The following is a 23,071-nucleotide window of genomic DNA, read 5'->3' as shown; positions in this document are numbered from 1 at the left end:
ATGATACCACTGTAAGGGTTTGTGTAATATTTCCCAGCAGCCTCTCTGTCTCTGGCTTACGCTTTCTGCACCCACACCAGATACAGTATGATCCGAGCAAAGCCGTGGTGCCTGATGAAGTCACTCCGCAGAACATAAACCCACGGGACAAATCACAAGCACATGGCTGGTGCCACAGGAGTCAGCAGTATGTGGAGCCAGAACGTCACGCACCCACGTTCTCAAGCTTTCATAAACCATCTCAGCTGACATGTGCGGTTAGATAGAAGAGGTCTGAAACCCTGACATGAACCAAATGACAGTTTCCTTCGTCCTAGTCCTGTTTCTCCTTTAGGTTTCTCAGCAGGCAAGAGCAGGAAGACGTACTGGAGCCGAATGGAGGGGATAAACTAACTGTCTCTAATTTGTCGGTCCCAAATTGCGAGATCAATTTGCAATTGCCTCCTCTCTAGTAGAAGGAAGCAACATCTGAAAAGGGGAGGAAATAGTATGCTCTGAACAGGGAACGTCTTTCCCTTAAGGACGTGGTGAGAAGAGGGGAAATTGAAAGGGGAATATAGATCGCCAGAGCAGGTTGGAAGGGAGGGATGAGGATGATGAGTAGAGGAGGGTGTGGAAGCGAGTCCAACGGGGCAGAGTGGAGAGGGGAGAACCAGAACAGAATCTGCAAATGTATTCTTCAAAAGGAGAACTTATTGCAGGCTTGTGGTTTCATCACATTCTGCTCTTATTGACAGGAGGGAATCGGGGGTTTTTTTTCCCTCTTGCATCCTCTTTTGCTGTCGATTTATGGAGCATGGTACATAATGGTGTGAAAGAATCAAGAAGAAGGTCTGGCATGTGCTGCATGCTGTTTGCTGTTGAATCATATATTGTTGTTGCAGGTGTGAGTGTAAGCAGATGTGTTGAAATCAATAACTTCTGGCACAGCAGAGCGGAATTGGTAATCGCACCACTGCAGGGCAGTTTGTCTTGATTAGGAAAAAAAGACTCCATGCGTATTGCAGGTCAGGGTGTGGCCGGGGGGGGGCAAGGCTATGCAGTAATGATTAGTATAACAATAGCTGCTGCAGCCAGTCCCCACTTCTTCCATGTGACATGCATTAGTATTGTAAACTGCTCAAACAGTCATGCGGCAGTGCAGCTGGTTTGCTGAAATGAGATTTCTCAGACGACTTCATCTGTAACCCGAGAAGTCATTTCAGTTAAAAAAAACACGTCTTATTTTGCAGTCATTTTGTACATTATCCTATTTTCAGAACGGAGGCAATGGCAATTTGGTCGTATATTTTTCCTAAACAGAACCAGTGCTTTTTTTTTTTGTCTCTGCATCCCCCCCCCCCCCCCCCCCCCATTTTCGGAAGTGCAGTCTTTGCACCGGCAAAGGGAGTCCCAATTCACTGGAGCGCAGAGGAAGGGGCTTCTTTCTGCTCCAGCTAGTGTGCACTGAACCCCTGTTCATAAAGCCTAGTGAGGCTGAGCATCACGGTTTCATTTATCATTTCTCTTTGATTGAACGGCCGTAATGATGACAGTTCTGCACTCAGTGGTGCTTGACTCATCTATTCAGAAGTTTCTACGCTAAAAAAAGGAAAAAGCAGCTTTGTAAGGAGCCAAGAATACTGATATGCAGCATCAGGGTTGTACATTTGTTCGCCAAGCCGCTGTCCTTGCATTGTAAAATGTGCAGTAACTGCAGGTGTGACAGTGATTTAGTGATAAAATGTCTTCTGGCTCTGACACTGAGACCCCATTAATAATACTAAACTGCTCTGGGTGCCATTGACACCAGTTTGAAAATGGTTGCCTTGTCTTTGATTTAAATAATTATTTCACATGTATCCGTCTTAAGTTTGTCATGTTATATCGAAAAAACAAAGCATGCCATTGTTATGTACATACACTTAACACATCAGTTATTCTCAAACACTGGGTCGAGACCCACAGGTGGGTCGCAGGAGATTTTGTTTGGGTTGGCGGAATAGATTTTTGCAGAATTTCCTCAAGTCTTTAATTTAACAGTAGCAGTCCATCTTTGAGCCACAAGAGGGGGCCTGCATGTTCGTTCTGTGACGGTTGTAGACTTGTATTCATTCACTCCGCTTCAATACATTGATTTGGCTTTGTGCGTATAACACGTGCATAAAACAAAGTTGTGCTTCATCAAACGTATATGTCTTCAAAATGGCGAGTGTACCTGACATGGACCAGCATGCACCTCTGCAGGGTCACATTTCACGTCATAAATAACATTAAATAAATTGACTTGCGTCCTCGAGAGTGAACACGTGTGAAACAAAGCCCACAGAAGGCTCCGTTAAAGCTGTTTTCTCGTGTCTCTCAAGGTATTTTAGGGATCATTTCTGTTTCTTTTGTACTTTTTTGAACGAGGGATGTCCCGCTAATGTGCCCATTCCCACGCCGCTCCTCTGAAAACATCTGTGCCTCAGATCCTTCTTCTTTTGACGCCGCAGCTGACTACTAATGCTCCTTTGCTGTAAAGGGCCTTGAGTGTGCGATTGTCATGACGGAAGCAGAAACAAAGAGAATTAAGTATCCTCATCGGCCCAATAAAATAAAAACCAGCTACAAGCAGAGCATCTCTAGCCTGCAGCCAAGTCTTAGAGTCACGTGAAAAGCGATCGGCTCTGTGTGTGTGTGTGTGTGTTGAGCCTGTTTCTGTAACCATTGTTACACTGGCTGACAGATCACCATCTGTTGATCATCTGTTCAAATTCTGATTGGCGTTAAACTCCCCTAAGTATAGTCGTCGTCATTATTTTTAAAATGTAAAATTGGAGAATGCCAGTGAGTAAAAGCCTCAATGTCCTGCTGGAGTTCAGGGGCTTAAACCTGAGCAAGCCGGTGTGGACGGGAGAAGAAATAGCAGACACCCAGTGGATTTAGACGACATATAATAACGTGTATGTAATGTGTTCTTAGCCTCACACTGTTGTGTTTGCACAATGTGTGTGGGCTTTAAATTACATTTTTCATCCATAATAAATGTTTTCTAAGGTGCTCCGTTTCCAAACCTCTGACAAAACACCGTCAGCTCACAAGATGTAATGCAGGTCCTCTTTACGCCAGACTTGTAGCCTGACTCCTATTATTTTCTCATTAGAGACCTCCTTTGGTGCTTTGGTTTTGTCTTAAGCAGATAAACAAATGTGTGCAGATGAAGTTCAGCTGAAGAACGACTTCTCTCGGACAGATGCTGTTCTATACATTTAAGATAACAGTCGGAGCAGCCGACCGATAAGCAGCAGGGACCACGGGTGAGTGGACTCGCTGCGCGCAGTTGAAATAGAAACTATTTCAGGTTTTCATTTCCAATAAACTTTCTTTTGTGTTGTTGTGCTCTGTGGCGATTTATCGCTTCACCCAATCTGGGCTCTCTCTTAAAAAGATGTTTTGTTCGGTGGTATCTAACTTTTAGTTGCTGCAGCCGGTTTGCTTTTCCACCGCAGCCACAACGCCCACACACATACGAGACCCAGTATGGATGCCAGGTTTACGATAGAAACGTTAATGAGGAAATCTAATATTTAGAGCTTTGAACAGTCGACCCAACTAAATATGAGCCTGTTACCCCTCATGTAGATTGTTGTGGCCTTTCATGCCAGTTAAATGCTTTTTGCTGTCGGAGTCAAAGGGGTGTTTGTTCCTTGTCGAGATGCGGTGCAACTCCTGGTCTACCATGCGCATCTTTTGAAGGATAAGGCCATCTTGAACCAATTACATGGGCTGTTAGCTCCATCTGAACCCCGAGCAAACGCTGCTCGTAGTCATTCAGTAGAACCCGCCATAAGGGACAGGGATTTAATCTCCTGGAAAACCGAAGCAGGTGAGGATACAAATCTGGGCAGGTTACTCATCTGTGTCTGTTTCGTAGATTCATATGTGAATAGGAAACATCAGCTCACATGTCAGACCCACAGTCTCTGTGTACTATAGAGGCTTAAGGGCCTTGTCGTATGTACCGTACTGTGTGTGCACATATGTCTCCGACAGTGTGAAGTCGGTAAAGTATGTCGTTCATCTTTTTGTCTGCTTTATTCTCAACGACTTTTAATTTGGCCGCGGCTGTTTTATAATCACTATGTTGAATGAGGGATGTGTTAACTCCGCTCTGACTCATTCATTTCATTAACAATATGTCAGGCAGAAACACCCCAGTCCTAATGAATGCCTCCTTGGACTGATTTGAATCACTAAATAGCAGATGAATGAGCCCTGCTTGGCTGATTCTTGTAAATAATCTCCCTCCCTCAAAAAGTCTGCAGTTGCTGCGTCTCTTAAAACAGTTTTTTTTATTTCTATTTGGGATTTCAGAAATGTGTACTCTGTGGGTGACTGTGTGTTGTACATTATTATTGATTCTGGCAAAGAAGTAATGGAGTATGTGATTTTATTACAAGGGGCTTAATGTGGTGTAGTGTCGCTATTTTTAGCACCCTGCTGGATTACTTCGATTTGATGGAGTCGCAGACTGCTGAGTTTGCACCAGCAGCGCTCCACCTCAGATGGACTCATTGCGGCATGCGTCTCCTCTGCCTGCATAATGACACCAGTCCGGTGCTGCCTCCGGTGGACGAAAGAGGAAAATAGCACCGAACTCCACTGTACTCCATGAATGAATGAATGAATGAATGAATGAGGCAATGGCATTTGGAGTGATGCCCAGGACAAGAGATGCTTACTCAGTGTTTCTGCTGCGCTGTGTCCAAGTTATTCTCATGATTGACAGTCAGATGGTGGAGCTCCATAATGAGCAGGTGGCCTACTTTTCCCTGGCCAGTGCTCCCGATGACCTAATGGTGCAGAGAAAATAAGGCCACGGTGTGGTTTTTCAAGCAACATAACTACTAAATAACAAAACTTGACAGTGATTGTTAATCTGCTGCAGTATGTTCCTTAATGCACATTGTTTTCTACATACTGTTGTTTCTTCCCCCCCAGGGCTTTCTACCTGGATCAGTCCAACATGCCGCCTAGCTCCGCACCCAAAGCTGCCCTCGTCGACAAGGTGAGAACAACCCCGCACGACCTCGTGCTGCATTCATGACATCAGGGGAATGACTGAAGAACATGAGTAGATCTGAATGCTGCAGTGTGGAAAATCGGGCGATATGTAAAATCAAGCAAAGGAGAGCTGCAGCAAATTCCTCGGCACACCCCAACAGACCTCAATGGCCCATCAAATGCACAGACCTTTTTTAATCCGGACCCTGCACTAACCCCTCTCCCTCTGTGTCTGCCCAGCTGATGCGCCCCCTTAATGCTCTGGAGGAGCTGTACCGTCTGATGGAGAGTTTCATCAGTTGTCGCCGCACTGCTGCCTGTCAGTACACCGCCTGCGGGGCTTCTGGAGTGGGGCTGCTCTCTGTGGCCTCTGAGCTCTGCTCACGTCTGGGAGCCACACACATCGTCATGTGCAACAGCGGTGTTCACCGGTGAGTGTGTGTGTGTGGGCACACGTGCTGTGCATTTCTGCCAGCGCTGTATGAACCACCTCCAGTCAAATTATACGTTCCTGCTTCTGCTTTTCTTGCTTTTGACGGCTCTCTTGCAGCTTTCCGTTCTCTTTCATCTCTCTTACACTCTTCTCACCTTTAAAGATGTCGACCACAGTTTCTCCCTGGTTCTCTGCACCTTGTTGTATCTCTCCGTCTACCTCTCAATTTCATGAGAACCCTGCTCTCCTCACCATTGGGATTTTCTATAAATACACATTTCTCTGTGTTAATTACCAGCAGCATATTCTAGTTAATAGGGCCCATTGTTTCTCAGGCCAGATGAGGGACTTTCAAGCACTTTACACAGGAAGGAGATCAATTACTTCCATTCTCATTTGAATTCTATATATAGGAGCAGCCTAATTCACCTGCAGCTGAGGGCACCATCTATCAGTGCACGAGAACAGAAATATCCTGACCGTTTGTCACCACTGATGCCCAGCTTTCATCTCTTACCTACTCTTTCCCTCCGCCCGCCCACCCTCTTCTGTGACGCCCTCTTTCTTTACCCCGTGACAGTTTCCATATCTTTTCGTCTCAGTCTCAGTCACATGCGCAGGCTCACACACGTCCGCTTTCATGCGTTCGCCCGGATGTAAGCGATGGCTTGATAAAGTGCTGTGGATGGAGCCGCCTGGTTGCCTGAGGTCTAATAGAAGGTTCCTGTCTGTGCAATGACTGCTACTACTTTATTAACCCACTGCCTGTGTCTGTGTGTGTGTGTGTGTGTGTGTCTTTGCAATTATACAGACTTGACATAACTCACCCAGACAGGCAGGCTAAGTGTACCGTGTCACAGCAGGTGACAGGGCCTGCCATATTTGGGATTATTTGTGAACTGGCTTTCTCCTTAAACACTGTTTTAGCCTCCAAAGCTGCAGGCTGATGGACGTACTGGACTCACAGGAATGTGAGTTATCAAGGTTTTGCCTTACGCAAGTATCTACAAAATCAAACAAACCAAATCTGCTCTAATTGGAAAACCTATGAAACCAAGCCAGTAGATCAGTAATGTGAATATCGCATTATCAGTGTGGCAGCCTTCTCAGGCCCTGTTGATTGGATGAGTTGACTTGATGGGTGAGTTTTAATAACGGTGAAAGCGTGATATTTTGGGGGCGTCAGCATTTTTGCAAAATGCAGCGCTGCTGTCTTCTCCAGACTTTTTTTTTTTCGTCCATCACTCTTACAGAACCCATTAGAGAGGGAAAAGGAGAGTTCACTGTCTGACAGCAGAACAAAAGACGATGTCAGAGGGAGAGACGGTGTCACAAGCAGAAAGCCGAATCCACATTCCTTCGGCTGGCTTTTCCATTCATTCGAGTCAAATTTCACAGGAATACAAGTAGTTATTTCTCTGATATAAATGTTTGTAATGTCTACACTTCTCGCCTCCTCTTTCCTGCATCCTCTCTGTCATTCTTTGGCTTTCTTCGTGTTTGTCGCTCTCTTGTTTCGTCTCATTTATCAGAATGGACTTAGCTCTGGATGGAGCACAGAGTGTAAATGGGATGTGGGCTGGAACAACATAAAACAGATGGGAATGAATCACCTCGTACTATCTCACCAGCCCTAATGAAAAGGGAAGCCGTGCAGCCTGTCTGTCACACACACACACACACACACACAGACAGATTTTGTGCAGTTCCCTTCATCCCGCTCCAGCTGAAGAGATATTTAAAGATCCTCTGTGGGTGAATTCCTTTATTGGTGTGGCCTGCATAGGACAGTCTTCAGCAATTATTCACTTGGATATCTCTTGGCACACACTGGAGACGATTGTTGAGTTCATTTCTTTTGTCACATCGTGTTACGCTGTCGTAAAGTTATGTAACTGGAACTTTTAGATCTCGATCTGATTGACTCAAAGTAATATCTTCTGGCAGCAATAAGTTCCTCATCATTGCTTTTTTGAAAAGAACAAAAAGAAAACGCTTTTCTCAGTTGGTGGGAAATCCTGCCACAGGAGAGGGAGATATTAAACAAACGGCTCATATTTCTCAGCAGCCCCATGGCGATGTTACTCAATGAAACCGAGTCTGGCAGCGTTGAAACTTTAGAGAGTTCAATTTTGCAGTGGAGCGGCCCTGGATCGATATCCAAGTGCAGCTTGTTGTCAGAGAAAGGTCAACTGCAGCCTTGGCACCTGTCACAGGCTCTCTAAGGAGTTATCCACATCCTACATTCTGCCTGTGTGTGTGTGTGTGTGTGTGTGTGTGTGTGTGTGTGTGTGTGTGTGTGCGTGTGTGAAGGTGAGACAGAGTTTGCTGTAACTAATGACTCACAGAATCGCTTAAACACTCATTTTACATCATATCACATACACACAGGAGAGAAGCGCTGACTCGTACTTGGACCCTTTTGTCCCCCGGCTGCAATGGGAAGTATCAATCCTGAATCTCCTCGAGTGCTGAAAGTAATGTTTTTTTTATGATCTCTTTCTGCTCGGTCTGAAGCAAAGATCAGAAAGTAGGGCTGGGCGATAAATCGATTTAATCGATTAATTCGAATGTGTGCTTTAAGGCGATGTGTTTTATTGAAAATCGAGAAAATCGCCCCCACCCCTCCCCCCCGTTGGGTTCCCGTAGTAGAGTGCGCGCGCATTGTTTACAAACTAAAACAATGGCGGCCAGCAGCTTCACTGCTGGCCGCCGCCGCCGCCACCTCACAACAACAACCCAGCATTTTGGAGACATTCACCAACTGTACTCCGCATGAGAAGAAGAGTGCCCGGTGGAAAGCCATCACGGATGCAGTCGCGATGTATATCGCAAAAGATATGGTGCCCATATACACCGTGGAAAAGCCGGGGTTTATTCACCGTCTCAAAGCTTTGGACCCCAGGTACGTGCTACCAAGCCGTAAACATTTTTCTGACGTTGCCTTGCCTCGGCTGTACAATAGTACACGCCAAAGGATCTCTGCGGAGCTGGAGGGGATGTCATTCTACTCCGCAACAACTGACCTGTGGTCCAGCAGGTTGACCCAGACACCGATCCACTTGACTGGTGGAAGCGTCACCAACTTAACTTTCCAAGGCTAAGTACTTTAGCAAAGAAATACCTCTCTGTGCCAGCTACAAGTGCCCCCTCTGAGAGGCTTTTCAGTGTGTGGGGGGCATTGTTACATGCCACCGTGCATGCCTGAAGCCAGAGGTAGTAGACAGGCTTGTCTTCCTGGCAAAAAATATTTAGAAAAAACATGCACTACTGTTTAATACTGTTGGTTATGTTGTGAATGCACTTGATTTTGTTTACATGCACTTATTTACTGTGCAAAATATGTTATGTTGATGTTAGATCAGATGTTGCACTTTTGAAAATGTGAATGGTAAAGGGTCATATACATTTTATTTCATGCTGTGTTTGTATCAGTGTATTCAGTTAGAAAAGCTTACTGTAAAAAGTTACATTTGCACAGTTGTTTACAATGGAAGGCTACTATTTAATGCCATTTAATGTTATGTTTAATTTAATTTTATATTTAAATGATTCAGGCAAACAAAAGAGTGACCAAATACTTTTTGTATACTACAGGCACCTTTCTACAATGTTCAGGTTTTGTTTGCACTTTATTTTTATCAACCTACTTGGGAAAATCATCACAAAATAAAAGAAAAAATTGTTTTCAACAGCTTCTGTCATCTGCAAAAAATTTTGGGGGAAAAAAATCGATTTAAATCGTGAATCGGATTTTTTGTAAAAAAATCGGAGATTTTTTTTTTAGGCCATATCGCCCAGCCCTATCAGAAAGGTTTGTTACTCTCCTGACGTTACGTGCTCGCTCGCTGTCAGTGACATTTCAGTGGCAAATGAAATGATTAATAAGCGGGGAGACAAGCAGGAGCAATGTGAAGGCAACGACGAGGTGCAGAGAGGAGCGAGGTGCGCACGAGCCAGAGTTGATATCGTCAAACTGAATTCTGTCAGACATTCATCATATCTGGAAGAAGCCCAGAGTTTGATTTTGGCACGCTTTTGTTTTCTGTTGACTTTCAATCTCCAGCTGTTGCAAATAATACTTTCATTGCCATGAAAGCATGCTGTGCTGTTGAGTGAGGGGAGGTGTTTTATTGTCACTATGGATGATTATATTGTGTCACGCACACGCTGTATGCTTTGATTGCTCAGCATGTAAGAAATAGGAAGAGAAATCATGTTTTTGGCGTCGCAAAACTGACTTAACTGACGAATACTCGGCAGAATCTGATCACTATTCAGACAGAGACCTCATATTTATTTTTCTCTCCGTCCAACAGCTGCACCCTGAGTGTGACACTGGAGCAGGCCATCCTGCTGGCCCGAAACCACGGCCTGCCTCCTCGCTGCATCATGCAGGCCACTGATGTCATGAGGAAACAGGTATGTTTCACACACACGCACAGCACTACACGTGTACGTCGCCTCCGTCTTTATTCCCACTCAGCCTTCTGTTGTCACTGCTACCGTCTTTTTGCCTGCTACAGTCCCCCCGCGGCGACATTTTCTCACTTGGAGTGAATTTGTGTTTCAATCTCTGCATCCAGAATCATTCGATTAAAACAGTTTGCTTCATTGAGTCAAATGTTGGCTGCCAACAGCATCGAGGAGCAGCTCTGCTGTCACGGTTTGGAAAAAAAAACAGAGTAATGAGAAACTGAACAGATTGGTTGGGAGTCTGGAGCTTGTTTGTTAGTCAGCATGTCTATATGGGGTCAAGGGACTGCCCGACTGCGTGTGTGTGTGTGCGTGCGTGTGTGTGTGTGTGTGTGTGTGTGCGTGTGTGTGTGTGCTCGTTCGTTCAGACATCAGCTGATGAATCGGATGAATATGAATGTATCGCACAAGGTTTGGATGACGCCTCTTCTTCGTTGCTGAATAGTCGTACTCGCTGAGAAAAAGGTTATCTGCACAGCATCCAGTCCCAGCAGGTACCACCCATCAAGCCCAGACGACATCCTCCAGAATGAGGTTGCATGAGTGATTTGGGCAAAATGGGTCCAATCACAGCTTGATTTGCAAACATCTGCACTGCAGTTTTCACATTGGTCCGCATAGGAAGAGTAGAAGAACGATCTAAACTTCACGTATGACGATAACCCATGATGTTATCCCTCTGGACCTTTTGTCTTCCTGTTTCAGAACACGGAAGGAACAAGTAACTGTTTTTATAAATGACAGGAAATGTAATGTATCAACCTAGAAATCTAGCGACAACTTCGCAAGTTTCTGAGCTCTTAGGTATTTAAATCAAGTTCCACTTGTTGAAATAACTTTAAAGAAAACTTTTGGTCTCTAAACTCATCTGATCTACTCTTGGCCGCCGTGTCCTTTAGGGACATCAGGGGGCATCTCTGTCTGGAGGCATCAGAATGGATGGCTGCGATAGGCATCGAGTAATTGCAGATGCTATCCCGCTATCTGGACGCAACTCTGGGCAGATAGTGAGATGGAAAAACGGCAGAGTTGTAACCGAGAGGTTGGCTAATGCACTTTGGGCCAGTTGCTCCCTCTCCGCTCAAAGCCTAGACGCTGATAACGTCTTCGGATAATGATTTGATTGTGTGTTGTTGCTCGTGGTGTACGTCACAGAGTGGGAGAGCGGGTGCATTTGTGAGTGCAGGTGTTTGTGTCCTTAAATTGAGAGGCTGAGTTGCTTCTGTGTTTTAGTATCTGCAGACTCTGCACACAGCCGGCAGCCTACAGGAACATTAGCAAAGAGCAGACATACATCCTGACTGGGTATAATGAAACTCTGTCGCACACACACTCGCATACAAGAACCATTCATCTTCCGAATCCCTTTCTACTTACTTTTATTTCCTTCCAGAGACTATTCTGCATGTTGTCCTCAGCTAACAGAGGCGAAAGAGTACAGATGCTAAAGATGAACGGCACATGCAGTTCAAATATTAGGGCCTCAACATGCATCGTATGTGATCTACTGTACAACCCTTAATATTTATAGGAGCTGGTGGACTAGAAATGATTTATTTTTCTCTCACAGGACTACCAGTCATTCATGGACTTACAGGAAACATGTGCTTCTTGTGTCTTCTCTCGATGGTGTTTTTTCTTCGCTCCTATTTATGGCTTTTTGCATTTCAACCTGATCCACGATGTCATCAATTTCTGATGTGTGTTTTCTCTTTTAGGGGGCGAGAGTTCAGAATTCTGCCAAGAATCTGGGAGTGAGGGATCGCACACCGTCCTCAGTCCCAAGGTAAAACTGCAGTCACATCCTGTCTACGCAGGGCAACATCAGCATAGTAAACTAGAAAAGCGCACTCAGTAGAGTGCAGATCTGTGCCAGGGTATGTCTGCAACAACAACTGCTGATGTTTGATTTGATAAATACAAACCACAATTTCCCTCCATGTAGCCCGCAAGGTATCGGACACCTTTCATGAATACTTTAACTTCAACGTCTGCAGCCATCTGCAGCAGCTTGGTGCAGTTAAACTGCCGTTCACTGTGTCACGCTTCCTCTGGCCAGAGACGGTCAATCCTGCTCTGTTAGCTGTTAGCTCTGTTAGCCAAACCCACCGACATACAGTCATAAATGAGCACCAAAAATATTCGACTGGTGGGTTCAGCGGTATGCGAGATTAGCCGTTTACAGACAAATAGACAAACAGACACACTGATTCACACACTCTTAACACGTAAACTTCCAAACACATAATCTCCTGGATGAGATAATTAAGGGATCTTAGCAAGATTTGCATGTTACAGTTAATTAACTACAAATCGCATGCATCACATTACTGCTGGCGTACAGGGAAACAAGCAGCGAGAACGACAAAATAGCACGGTCCTATGTTCTTTTATTGTGTGTCTTTCCAAGTAAAAAAACCCAGCATGTTAGAGCTTACTTGAGTGCATCATCAAGGACTTTTAAAAGCAGCCTCTTCTCTCAATTTCATGTGGGAAAGCATAAAAATAAGAAATGAGTAAATAAATAAAGTGGTCTAAGTGTTCCCTGAAAGGTTTGAAATCAGTCTAAAAACGTATGGTGTACTTTTGTAAATGGTCAGCAGTTATATGTAGATATTTTCTTCCAAAACATAGAAAACTACAATACTTTGTCCTATAATGTCCATCTCCCTATAGTTAGTGTAATTCAGCTTTTCAGACAGGCATGTATTTGTACCGTAGTGTTGGCCCGTGTGTGTGTGCTTTTTGTGCAGGACTGGGGCCAAATATTTTTTTATCAGAAGGGAGCTCCCTGCACTCAGTCGCCCCAAGATGAGGACAAGGACTGCCTCAGCCATTTGGCTGTGACGTATAGGCTTTTGTGCGACAGGCAGCCCTTTTGAACCTTTTAGTGAAATTGACAAATACAATTAAGTAGCGGGATGATTAGTGTCGAGACGTTGTGGTTGGAGAGCCACATTGCTGCACTCTCGGTAGGACGATGTCAGAATTGTTCCAGTGTGAGCGACTGCTGCAGAATACGGAAGTGTCTTTTGTGTATCGTAAGACGTCGGCTGCTTGGTCACTGTTCTGTAGATGAAAGGAGCAGAAAGGAACCAGTTTAATGGGAGTTTACCCTGCAGCCATTTCTCATCCCGACCAAAAGGTGTGAGTGGTTGGATCGACTATTCAAACTACAGAAGACAGCTGTGCTGTATTAGGATGCAAAGACATGCTATACTGAGATTTAAAAAATGTTGAATGTTGAATGTGTAATACTAAGGATGATTATTTTTTCCACGCTGACAGTTTTCGTCATGAGACCGCAGCTTATAATTCTGGTTCCTGGCACCAAACAAAGACCTGTCGCCTGGCGAAGTGACATTTCACAACAGATCACTGCTTTGTGTTCACACAGGTTGTACAAGCTGTGCCAGCCTCCACCCCCGGATGGTGACCCATAATGCATTGCCTCCAGGGGACGCCGAAGTCTTGAGCGTTGTGTCCCTCCCTCCACCCATGAAGGATCAACCTAATAAAAGACAGTTATTGGTTCCTTTTTTTATATGTCCAGAGTAGCTGCCTAAAGTGTAAATAGACTTTAAAAACCGTAAATAGTATTTTTAATACTTTATATTTTCCATTGTTGTACTTTATACATATTTTCAGGGTTTTTTTCTTCATATAATGCATCTGACAAGACAAGGACTCGGAGTGAGGAAACAAAAGATTTATACCTGAGAATGCCATTAAATTCGCCCAATGAAATGGAATGATCCCATCAGGTCACTGTCTGATTATGGGCTGAAAATTATGTTTGCTTTCATGAGGGACATTTTCATTTCATGATCTTATTTTTATTTGCATATGAAGTATGCAAGATAATATTGATTTAAAGGATTTTTGGCTTTTATTTTGTGGTCAATTTAGCCAATAATTGCCTGCTTCTCTTCAGATCTGACTTCTATGCTTTATCAATTATCTCAGTATTGGATAACCACATGAATGTGTGTTTTGTTACCTTCCTCAACATGTTTATTCGCTTGTAAATATACATATGTGGTGTGTGTGAATGTGCGAAAAGAGCCAATGCCGTTGATTCGTTGTGTTTGGATTTCTACGACTGTTACATGCATGCGTGAGAGGATTTTCATCGGTTTATCAGTATTAACATACAGTAGGTTTGTGGAAGTAGAGCTATGAAACATATTCTGTTATTTTATATTGACAGTACTCAGGATTAAAGTGTCCCTCTGTGTTACTTATTATTGGATGAATCATTGTATATGGATGTCGAGCTCACTACTATGCAAAACAAACAAGTGGTAATAAACTGCATCAATAAACTCCAGCAGTGTTTCCTATGGTTGATTTTTGCTGCAGATTTCTCAGAAAACACTACCAAAAGGCTGTCGGCATGTAAAGGATATACTGATCACAATGGATGAGGATGTAACCGCCACCAGCCAGTTGTTAAAATGTATTTGACAACCATTTAAATACTCGTATCCTACTGAAATGACAGTAACGGCTTTGGTGCTTAATTGGCAGTAAAATTAGTTACAGATTTTAAAAAAATGAACTTCAACTTTGTTAGTCAGCGTTCAGGTAGACTGATGAGAAGCCTCATTCTCGAGATGAACACAGTGGAGTAGCAGCACAAACCGTATACCGGTGTATATATTTATATATATTGTTTTTATAGGAGCCCGGCGAATATAAATGGGAGTGGCGGTGGCATCGGTAACGCTGCTGGCAGCCAGTGGGCGGAAGATTTGTAATCTCTGTCACAGAGCTGCTGTGCCATTGGCTTCCACGGGGCTTTCAGTGAGGCGACAATCTGCCGATGGTCCCGGGCTGAGTCTCCACAACGAGCCGGGCTCCGAGCAGCCTGCTCCGCACGTGACGCGAACCGTCTGAACTTAACAGCCTCACTTGGTGACATTTTTTTAATTGTATTTTTTGGCCACAGTTTAGTCGCCGAGACGCGTCCATTAAAAGGACGAGCGACCACTGAACCGGCTCACCTCATGATTTCATCCGGCTGAAAAGCTCCTTGCGAGGCACACCAGTTTCTCCATGGCGTCTCCGCAACAGTCAAGAATTCAGTCGTATCTGGAGAAGAATAGAATCGGACCTTTGTTCGAGGTGAGTGCACAGAAATGTAACCGAGAACTCTGCAAGTTTTGTCGGCTGCCAATTTAAAAGGACCATTTCATTCCATCCAGCTGTTGGTTGTGCTTAATGGTGAGCCCACATCTGCAACGTGAGCTGTCACACCGGCGCGAACTGAGGATCGGCTATAATGAAGTGGATTATCACTCACTACACCTCGTTTTGCAGACGTTAAAAACAATCAGCTGGTAAAAGCATTTATTTAGCACGTTGGTTTCTGAAACGTCCCACTGCGCTCCATGTTGCCCTCACATCACTCCAAGTGATTTGCATAAAAACAAAAATGCTGCTGTCACTGCCTGACTCGACATTTGTTCCAGTTCGTTAAAGTTATAGGGACACCGGGAGAAGCCAGTTGTAATTCATATCGCACAGCAGGGTTGGCTTTACTGTGCGTTCTGCTACAGTGACGGCAGCCAAACCAACTACCTGCCTCTCTGTCTGCGTGTCAGTCAGGGGATCGGTGTGCTCATCCCGGGGATATTCTCGGTGAGGCGTCTCCGCAGCCCTGGGGAGAGCATGACTTCATCCTTTTGTTTGCTGTTGGAGTTCTTGCTTACAGCAGGACCGCACAGGTGTGAGGCGTAATCAGAGTAGAAAGATGGAAACAACTGGCTCAACTGCACAATAGTCCTCTGTGTGCTCTCGCTCTCTCTCTCTCTCTCTCTCTCTCTCTCTCTCTCTCTCTCTCTCTCTCTCTCTCTCTCTCTCTCTCTCTCTCTCTCTCTCTCTCTCTCTCTGTCTCTCTCTCTCTCTCTGTTTGTTTGTTTTTCCTCCCTCCGTCTTTCTCTCTCACCTGTCTCTGCATCAGTTTGTGTTTTTCCTCTCTTTTTGTGGCTTCCTGGACAATTAGATAGTGTCTCCTTTGTGTGACAATTGGACATTGATTAATGCAAAAAGTGCCCTTTGTAAGTTAATGGTGATGCTTTTGCTCGAAAAAGACTCTTTTGTTCCTCTGTGTATTGCACCCTGTGCCTCCTTAAGATACCAAGCCCGGGTTATATTCAGACCACCCCGGACACAGATAATTACTGAGCTGTTCGCATTATTCAGACTGTGAACGGTGTATTGTGGGGCTGCATTGTGTCGTGTAGATTTTAAGGAACACTGACGGTTTGTTGAAAGTGAGTGAGAAAGAGGTATAGTAAGAGGAGAATATTTGAAAACCCTTCCTTGTTCTGCCACTCTATTCATGAGAAAAGGATGAAGCCGCTACCTTGGTGTTGTGCTTGAAAAGCTTTGACGATTTAAGAAATACGCTTTTTCATAAGAAGAGTCCAGGAAGAGAAGGTGGAATACTGCTTGTAATTGTCATTTTGATCAGATGCAGTGAACTGGCGCAGCAGACGTAATAGTACAGCTGTTCTGCTGCGCTGCTTAAACCAAAAGGGAGCTGGCTGAGAGTTTGATCACCATTCAAACATGACACTTAAAGGGAGCTGGCTGAGAGTTTGATCACCATTCAAACATGACACTTAAAGGGAAATGGTGTCTGTTTAAATGGCACAAAACAATTGCCAAAGTCAACAGCGTGTAGAAGTATTTTTCCATTAGTTAGAAAGTGCAATACATACGAAACGCAGCAACATTGGGACAATGTGACGGTCAATTTTTACGATTTTGGGCTGTACCGGAACCAAAACTGTAATTGGACTGCATATATTAAATGACATACTTTCCACAGAAAGACTAAATGGATTGTCTCCCACTGATCCGGTTGGTTTCCATGTGAGCAGTCATCTCTCACTGTCTTATTCATTTTAAAGGCCATCTTACTTTTTTGTACAACAACTAAATAATAAAAATAAGTATCATGCGAGACATGCAATGCATGTCGAAGTGTTCCCTCCCTGAGCTCTCAGATCTATACGGCTTCTTCCTTCCTGTTGTGTGAACACCCTCCTATCGCTGTCTTCATCGGGGCCTTAACCCAAACTCTTCTTCCTCTTCACTTCAACGCTGATCTGCAAAGCCCCATCACTTCTTCCTCACACCCAACACACAGCTGCAGCAGTAAACGCTCTGTGCAACTGCGAGCGAGGGGTTCATTTACTCACTCTGATGAGACACAGCTTATGATTTGCCATCAAATAGATTTTCTCGCTAATGAAATGGTTGCTTTGCAGAGATAGCAAGCAGACTCGACATCGAACATTCTCCAGAAAAGTGAAGCGGCCTTTCATGATAATTGAAGTAATTGCACTCCGGATTATTGTCAGCCACTTGCCCGTTTTGATGAATTGACGTTCTTTTCAAACAGCTGGTCTTTTTCAATCACTTAACAGTTGCAGTGCAGCGGGACCTTTCACATTTTGAAGAGTTGTAGTTGGTAAAGGCATCAAAGCATGTTGGAGGCCACGTGTTCAGGGTCCTTTTCTTACACTCTATATATGATTCACATAGGAAAAAGATAGAGCAAGAATATTTGCCTTGGATAAAGGTCCCCGTTACCTGCCTATCTGTCATGGCAACAGGATCACTTCAATTGTATCACGTAACCAGGGCCAGGAGGTAAAAATGGAGTTTTGGTCCTCATCAGCAGACCGTGTAAAAGCTGCTCTCATGTTCCTCCCCGCTGTGGCCTGTCAATCTCATCTGAGTTCTATAATTGTTCCGTTGGAACAGAGAACTCATGTAAGTCTAGACCGAAAACTGTCACCACATTGAACCTTAATTGGTGTAACAGTCAAGTGTTGAATCATTTCACTGTTTTGTGGACGAATCGGTGTCGTTGTTCATGGCGAAGTCTGACTTTCTTCTTCAGTGACTTCAGGAGAAAGAAAAGCAGAGGGGAAGAAAAGGAAAGACAGCAAAGTAGAGAAGAAGGAGAGGAAGAGAGCAAAGAAAGGAGGAAGAAGAAGAAAGAGAGAGAAAGAGAAGAAACAAACAAAAAAAAGCTTCCAGCGATGGACCCACACAATTGGCCAGCAACGAGGCCGCTCCCTCTGCCGTCTTTTGGGGGTTTCCACGACGGCCGACGTTTGCCGTAGACCAGCCTCAGATCTTGCGAGCAGATGCCAAGTCGTTCTGCTATGAAATGCTATGAAATCGGACCAATAGTAGCCACAGCATCACGTGGGGCCGCGGATGGCCCAGCAGTCCATCCCTTAAACTCCTGACAACCTAGCAGTCGGTTACCCAATCATCAAATGACGCGCGACACCCGTCCGCCAAGGGCGCGTCCTTGATGCAGCTCACGGAGCACACTAACCCTAACCCTAACCCGGAGCCGCAGTGGATCCTCAGCTAAGCCTCCCCCAAACCGCATCAGGCCAAATCTCCATCAACCATTCCTCACACTCCACACAACCGACGAAGGCTCGCTCCGGCCGAGGTGGGGGCCGAAGCTAGTGAATAGATAATATAAATAATCCATTCAATTTTCATGTGTGTATACATATATATATATATATATTTTTTTTTTCTGTCTCTTTTATAATTAAGAAGTGTTCTAGCCTCACAGTCACTTTCACATGAAAGAATCAGTTCTGCAAAGTAAAAAGAAACCAAAACCTGCACTCTGTTTGAGCCAATACCTTGAATTAGAATGAGTGAAGCTGCTCTGTTCCTACCGCTGCTACTTATAGTTCAGTGAAATGACTTTGCTGCTCCCTATAGATTCCTCTTCCCTCCATGTGGAAAGGGTCCGCTGCAACCTGCTCAGCTGTGCAGTGTTTCTAATCTGCTGTGCTCAGGGTCTGGTGCAGCCCTGCAGTACTGTAAAGAGGTCAGGCAGTCAGGCAGGACTTGGACACACACACACACACACACACACACACACACACACTGTCTGACCTATTGATTCACTCCCTTAATGAGGTCATTTATTGGACCTGGTGTGATTGGTTTTGAGAGCAGTGTGCTCTGTCTTCCTGTTTCAGTGACACGGTTTTACATTTCTGTGTGCATGTGACATGTTTTTCTATCTTTTTAAACATTTAATCTGCCATAGTGATTGATGATATGGCTTCTATGAGAATTTCACTGGCACGCAATCGCTACAATTCCTGGACAGCTCTCGAAAACAAGGAAGAAAATGTGAGGAATGTGTCACAAATACCCGGCGTTGCCTGGCTTTGAAGTTGTTATTCTTGACATTTTGAGACGCATTAACCGAAATGCACAAGCAGAGAGGTTCAGTTCTGCATGAGGGAGAATCCATCAGATGTCGTATTACATCTGCAAACACACCTGGAAACATTTCTGTCCGACAGGGTCACGTTGGCATTGGCTTACCTCCCACACATCGGGTAACAACAACCAAGTCATTTCATCCCAGGTTTGGGTCATTTTGTTGTTTCAGTTTTATGTTCATTATTTCACCTCACTCTACTGTTCAAAGCAAAGTATCTGCAAAACTAGGTCAGTTATTACAGAACTATAGTGATCATTGGATATTACAGATCCAGTATGAGAAGTGAGGTGCTTTTTATGACGCTGGAGCTCAGTAGTATATGATGAAGGGTTATCACTTTAGATCTTTTGTCATGACCAAGCAGTCTTTTGAATGCATGATTTGGAATCTTGCTTTTTTTTTTCATCTATTTGTATGCCGGTGTGTTATTACAACATGTATTTACATCTGAACACAGATGCTGACTCTAATTTTCAGTTTAAATTGCCATCTGTGAAGGCATGCTAAAAGTCAATGCAATCAATTCATGGATAAACGATTTTCAATTTCCCACGGCGCCACGTGAGAATTGAAACAAGGCCTTTTCCTTTGTGTTATCTCTAGAGGACGGGGAAGGCAGTACAATTTATGTTTAGAAATCAACACCATTAAGAGGAGAGAAACAGTTTGTGATTGGTTAACACATAAAGTGTCAGACAAAACAAAAGCCACAGCCGCAGCCTGTTTTGGCTTCACTTTTTCATTCTGTGCTTTCTAAACTTCAGTTGCAGCTAATATGAGGCCTTAGACGAATAAAACGTGGTATGTTTCAAAGTGACAAACTTTTTGTTATGAAATTTCCTCTTTGTGCTTCTCTGGGCAGTTTCCATTTTTACAACAATCATGGATATTGCCCCCGATCTCCTCCATTGAAATCTCTTTACGAAGGCATCTCTGCACAGCCGGAGACGATTACAATACTTTCCATATACACGCGGGCATGCGAGTGTTCTTTTAAGATGTGAACCCATTCTTCAAAGCCTCGTTTTATTGGGTTAACTGTCACAGTGGTGCGTAAATCAATGAATCGCTTCAGCTGTCATTTTTAAGAATGTACTTTATAGTGTAATATAGTCTGAATTATTCCTCTTGTTCTTCCCTGTCATGCCTAAAAATATGATTATTATTATATCAAATACTTCATAATTGACTGAACAAACCAGCTGAGCTGTAACTGAGTTCATAGGGCTGCGACTTGTGGTTATTTTCATTACTTAATTATTTTTAAACAATAATTTTGTCCTTACAATGTGAGAAAGTAGTTTAATCGGAGGAGACAAAATGAATAGAAGAGTGTAACGATGTTCATTGAGGTTTGGATAGATGTTCAGGCCGCGTCGATGTGACGCAACATCATCAAGCAGAGGCACTTATGAAGACGGATGCTATGAAGGATCAGATGTCCCACGGACGCTGTTGGAGGTGGAGTACAGCCGGCAGGTAAACCATCGAAACTCTCGACACGAGTCTCCTGGAACATCCTGAAGGCCACGGCGGTCATACGGAGGCGGCAGAATTGATGATATTTAAATAACATCATTCCAGTGTCGTTTGGCAAAGATCATTGGTGTGATGTGAAGGGAAGCAGAAGTGACGCGGAACATTAGAGCGAGAACAGAAGCAGCAGAAACACGAGAGACAAATCCTCCTTGTTGACAAGGCTTAACTGAAACATGCATCGCAATTTTTTGCTTTTAAATTGACTAATACTGAGCCAGTCCCATTACTTATGCTCAAAATACCCCCAGAGAAATGAAACAGGCTACATTTCTACTGCTGCAGAACATGAAGGTAGTGATGAAAATGCACTTGAGGCAGTGCTGCAGGATTGAGCGAGTGAGCGGTTAGGGCATCTATTTCTTGTGCGTATCAGGGGGACGGATAAAAGCATCTCTTCTGATAAGTATTATCTGCTAGTGCCAGCCTGGTCAGATGACATTGCCTCTCCCACAGTCTCCTCTTCCGCATGATCTCTTCTGCTCTTGTCTGCCTGCTTATTCAAGGTCTGGATCTCTTCCAGCGGCATCTCTCTCTCTTTCTCTCTCTTTGTCTGTCTACTCAAATTCACCTAAATCGACTCATCATATCGTTCTTTATTCCCCCCCAATAATGAGCTCTTTCTGCGTATGAAGCACATTGGGCAGACACAGACGGGACCGTGATATGACTTTGCATTCCCACGTCATTGACAAACAGCAGGTAAATCAGTGGTAGTCTGTGGCCTCTATTAGGGGCGACGGGGACAGGGAGCCCTCTTGGGAGTCTTTGAAGAGCCGTTGCTGCATTTCAATTTTTTTTTTGCTCAAACAGCTCCCCAGGAGTCTGCTCCAGCAGGGGTGGGAATTCTGCAGCTCGTGAGTTGACAAGAAAGCAGAGAGCAAAGCTTCGGCCAAGTCTCTGACATCACAGAGCTTATGTAGCTGTGTCAAACTTCCCGCTCCAGTTTGAACTCCTTTCCACTTTCAATCTGGGGCGTTTGTTGAAGCTGCAGGGATGCGGGGGGAGCGTCAGTGAGAGTACGTGTCATTGTCCATAGATGGAGTCCTTGAGAGCTTCCAAGGACTCGAGTGTCTCTTGGCTGGTTGACAGCTTGTCAATTACCGCCACCAAAACCAAACTGCACCGGGGCGCAGAGATACCGCGCCCCCGACAACAGATCTGGACAGATATGGACTGCATGTCTCGGTTGCTAACGCCACCTGTTTGCCTGCTTATCAGTGCACTGATGCAGAGGCTGGAAACCCTCTGCCTCACTTTATATTTCTCACACACAAACATATGTGATGTGTTTTGCTGATGCAAGTCACTTGAAGCCAAATAGTCTGCTGGTATATAGAAGTGTTGGCCCAAACTTGAACCGACATGTTATTTTGCTTCCTGTCTAATACAAATACGATTAACAGTCGACCAGCATCGGCTTATCAAACAATACTTGTGTTATTTAATGCACCTCATTATCATAGAAAGTGAAAGTGTCGGAGACGATAACCGTGGTTTGCTGTATATGTGAGTTATAATGTGTAATAAAGGCATAACCGCTGTGCAGATATGGTGGGACCTGCTACATATACACACGTCTCTTTGTCTTTTTTTATGACGTTATTGGACATGACAAAGGTGCATGGGCGCCTTAGCTCATTCAGCACAGGCTCATCAGCTCATGCAAAACGCTCTACAGGATGCGCAATCAATATCTGTTGGCACACCAGTGCTTTTACAGTAGAGACGTGGGCAGAATGCAGATCTACCCCAGCTTGCTGCCATTTCTCTGAAAATCCCCAGAATCTCTCTCTCTCTCTCTCTCTCTCTCTCTCTCTCTCTCTGTCTCTGTCTCTCTCTCTCTCTCTCTCTCTCTCTCGCTCTCTCTCTCTGTCGTTTGCCACAGTTGACTTTGTGGATCCAACTCATGCCTGTGTTACTCTCTGCACATCTGTGTGTTTGGTTTCCATTGGGAAACGCATTCATGAACATCACCTCTGCAGTCGTCCATAAAAAGAACTGCACATCCTTTCCTTTACTCCTTCCCCATAAAAAGACATTAGGACTCGGACCCCCGCGGTACTTAACAAAGTTCTGCTATTTTGGCTTCCTGTATAATCTACCAAATTACAACCTTCATTTATAGACCTCCTGGCGGTAAGTTAGTTAAATTACCCACAGGCGCTACTAAGCAGTAATTACAACGTTTACATCTTAGTGGTTTACAATTGTGAGACACAGGCCACAGAAATCGATTGCAGTTGTGAGGAGAGAAGCCTTCAGAGTAACGTTTCAGCACACTCACTGTTTGTCCATTCACATGCCGTTCG

At 44.4% G+C, this 23,071-nt stretch overlaps 2 protein-coding genes across 4 annotated transcripts in view; both read left to right on the top strand.

Moving 5' to 3' along the window:
• Positions 1-14,254, top strand: part of prex2 (phosphatidylinositol-3,4,5-trisphosphate-dependent Rac exchange factor 2) — a 72,387-nt gene extending 58,133 nt beyond the window's left edge. For all 3 annotated transcript variants that reach the window (XM_079291600.1, XM_079291599.1, XM_079291601.1), the window contains 5 exons: positions 4,963-5,029; positions 5,266-5,456; positions 9,778-9,880; positions 11,653-11,720; positions 13,332-14,254. In XM_079291600.1, the coding sequence (XP_079147726.1) occupies positions 4,963-5,029; positions 5,266-5,456; positions 9,778-9,880; positions 11,653-11,720; positions 13,332-13,377 (475 nt within the window). In that variant the 3' untranslated portion in view covers positions 13,378-14,254. The remainder of the gene's footprint in view (positions 1-4,962; positions 5,030-5,265; positions 5,457-9,777; positions 9,881-11,652; positions 11,721-13,331) is intronic.
• A 738-nt stretch (positions 14,255-14,992) lies between these two features.
• cUnh8orf34 (chromosome Un C8orf34 homolog) overlaps positions 14,993-23,071 on the top strand; it is a gene marked incomplete at both ends in the record, with an annotated part of 46,816 nt that continues 38,737 nt past the window's right edge. The window contains one exon of the mRNA XM_079291829.1: positions 14,993-15,061. Coding sequence (XP_079147955.1) covers positions 14,993-15,061 — 69 coding nt within the window. The remainder of the gene's footprint in view (positions 15,062-23,071) is intronic.

Source organism: Melanostigma gelatinosum, assembly GCF_949748355.1.
Source record: "Melanostigma gelatinosum genome assembly, chromosome: 20".
Classification (NCBI taxonomy): Eukaryota; Metazoa; Chordata; class Actinopteri; order Perciformes; family Zoarcidae; genus Melanostigma; species Melanostigma gelatinosum.
This window is presented reverse-complemented; position numbering and strand designations above follow the sequence as displayed.